The sequence below is a fragment of the Sinocyclocheilus anshuiensis genome, unplaced genomic scaffold (genome assembly GCF_001515605.1).
Source record: "Sinocyclocheilus anshuiensis isolate Anshui unplaced genomic scaffold, SAMN03320099.WGS_v1.1 scaffold409, whole genome shotgun sequence".
Classification (NCBI taxonomy): domain Eukaryota; kingdom Metazoa; phylum Chordata; class Actinopteri; order Cypriniformes; family Cyprinidae; genus Sinocyclocheilus; species Sinocyclocheilus anshuiensis.
The window spans coordinates 479,044-482,047 of NW_015540855.1; the positions used below are offsets into that span (position 1 = coordinate 479,044).

The 3,004-nt window shown below is 38.8% G+C and overlaps 1 protein-coding gene across 2 annotated transcripts in view; it reads right to left on the reverse strand.

Moving 5' to 3' along the window:
* The window catches only part of LOC107687814 (transmembrane protein 245-like), a 25,103-nt gene that overhangs the window by 18,331 nt on the left and 3,768 nt on the right, over positions 1 to 3,004 (reverse strand). For both annotated transcript variants that reach the window (XM_016485282.1, XM_016485281.1), the window contains exons 5-6: positions 1,859 to 2,050; positions 1,608 to 1,777 (exon numbers count right to left, since the gene is read on the reverse strand). In XM_016485282.1, the coding sequence (XP_016340768.1) occupies positions 1,608 to 1,777; positions 1,859 to 2,050 (362 nt within the window). The remainder of the gene's footprint in view (positions 1 to 1,607; positions 1,778 to 1,858; positions 2,051 to 3,004) is intronic.

Below are 3,004 nucleotides of genomic sequence, written 5' to 3' on the forward strand. Positions count from 1 at the left end.
TCAAATTGAAAGAATAAAGAGTTTAATTTCTACTGTCTATGCTTTAAGAGGTTTATAGGGATTTTAAGATTTAGCCTAATTAGCGATTTGAATAATTAAATTACTTATTGAGTAATTAAATTATTTTTCAGACAGAGTAATTAGAAAAGAAATTTAAATACAATATTGATGATGTAATTAGTAATTAATTACTTTTTGAAAGTAACTTACCCAACACTGCTGGCACTTCATAAAAAATAAAGTTCATCAAATAAAGTTTATCATTTGATTTCTGCATAGAACTGCATTTGAAGCTATTGTCATTTACCTACTACATGCTCAAATCGGTGGGCGGGGCTAAACAGGCAGCGCTGTAGAAGCCAGCGTTGATCTTCTGCGGAGGCAGTGTTTAGCCACACTATTACGTCATAAAGTGGCACATTCCACATCCTGTCTTTTTGGCAGATTGACTTCAATGTAAGCTTTTTTTAGCCTTACGAGAAAGTTTTGATTTCTGAAACTTACAGAATGTTTTTATAGCACAATGACCTCTTATATATCAAAAGATCAAGAGAATTTTGATTTCTCAGTTCATGACCCCTTTAAATGGACTTCTGATGGTAAATTTTCCACTGAGATCAAACTTAGAAGACACACAACTCACAGCAAATGTATGTCTTGGATTGCTTGTGTAATTTATATAATTGAAGGTCAGATTATATTTCTTACAATTTGATAGAAGTCATGTATTAGGTTGTAGTTCCTTGTTAAGTCAGCAGTTACCGGCTAGTAACAGTTTAATGTTCTCAAGCTAATATTCCGCTCATTTGCTTCTTGGTGAGTGGTAATTTCGGACCCTGCATGTTTTCAGTACATTTGCTCATAAGAGCATGTGTGACTCAGCATGCTAAAGAATGAGAGAAGGCAAAACTAGGTTACTCTACTGGATTACTATGGGGTCAGGAAGGAGTGGGCAAATAGTACATAATTCTTAGAGGTGTAGGATTTCATCTAGACTGACTGCAACAGTGGGCTTTCATTCTCTTTAGACAGTCCAAAAGATCAAACCCATTAAAATGAGTGACATTGTCATTGGGCATGAGTTGGGCTTGAGTTGACTTCCTCATGTCACAAACCTCAAACAATAGACGAAAAAAAAAAAACTACCAAACTAAAAATGCAACATCACTGTGCACAGACTAAAAATAGTTACTCTTGATTTGAACTGAGTACTTGAGCTGATTTGAGAGACAGGAAATATGTACCAACTATTAGGTTAATAACATTTCCTTATAGAATTACTCGCTCACATTGAAAACAGATTCTGTTGAACATTAATTTAGTTCCCAAATGCCTCTACAAGTAATGCTATAAACACAAACATCCACATCTGTCCTTCATAGCTTTTATTCTCTCAGTTATGAATACTTCTTGTCTTAGTTGTGTGAAAAAAAGAGAATTAGCAAGCCACAACCACATTCAGTTCCTCTTTGTAATCACAGATCTGTGTCACCTCCAAAAATAAATGTGCATGTGGCGACAACTACCAGCAGGCAAGTGTTGTGAAGGACAGTGGGTCAGCAGACAGGCGAGTGCTTTTGTGTGTGTGTATCTATATAAGATATTACCTTAGTGTCGACCCGAAGCAAGAACTGAGCTAGGCCTTTGATCGGCCCAGGCAGCACAGCATCCTGTCTGTTTTTGACAAACGTCTCAGAAGCGGCCCACCATTTCACTAGAGTCCGCCTAATGAAGTCCTTCATCCCAAAATGGACAACCATCTTCTTCAGGATCCAAACTGGAAAATATAACACCCATCCATGAAAACATGCATACTATCCCACACTTGTGACCTGAGGACCATGAACACAAAATTTACCAGCAACAGGGATGGGAAGTAACTGTAAGATCCAGAGGTTGAGCCAGATCTGCACCAGCACTATAGCCCACGCAAGCAGCACAAAGTAAATATCACTGGCCTTCTCTTTGGGCTGGATACCCCTGAACTCTAGTCTGCTATGCTGCCGGGATGAGGGAATGCTAAAGAGTCTCTTCGGGGGGTCCATTGCTTCTGTGAGGGGAAGAAGAAATCTTTACTAATGATGATAGAATTGTTGTTACTTACCATACAGGAATTTCTAACCTCAGTAACTCAATACCTTGAAAAATACTGACATTTGATACAATTTTCGATACAAGAAAAAAACTGCATAAAATTTGATCGGTATCTGAGTGAATTTACTTTTGAACCTAATGTATTTTTTATCAACTGAAACTGTCGGAAATTCCTCAGGTCTGATAGCTCTGAGTGGATTTCTATAATACTACTACTACTAATAATAAGAAAAAATTAATAGTATATTAAAGGGGTCATATGATGCGATTTCAATTTTTCCTTTCTCTTCTCAGCTCACTCTAGCCTGGCCTCAGCGCACGCTAAGCCTGGGCTTCCCCTCACGCTAGGCCGCTGTGTTTTTCGTTGTGAAAGCGAAACTACTTTGTTTGGTCTTCCAAAAGAGGACACGACTACAAATCAGTGGTATTTACAACACTGTTCCAGAACAGTTTAACCCAAATATCCAGATGTGTGCAGCGCATTTTATGGAGGACTGTTTACTGATCCTGGGAGAGTAACGTTAGACTAAAATGCCGGCAGTTCTGACTCACGTAAGTACGTTTTCATTTAAAGGATTTGCCACTGATGATTCAAACGCGAGTTTTGGGCAGTAGAGTAGCACTTGTTGTTTGTCATTTCTCTGATCACAAATGCAGACAGGGTTTTATGTTTACGCGGCGCGATGCAATGCAACGCAACGCGTAAAAAGACAGTATAGTCATTAGAATCAGTAATTATGTCCACACTGGATGCAACAAATGCCTCGTTTGTAATGGGTTTTAATGTTTTTGTCTCGTAGCTCCGTCCGGACACGGCATCAACAGTATGTGAGGGGCATAACATTTCCGTCTCACGCTTGAGGTATTCGGCCAATCACAACACACTGGATAGCTGGCCAATCACAGCACA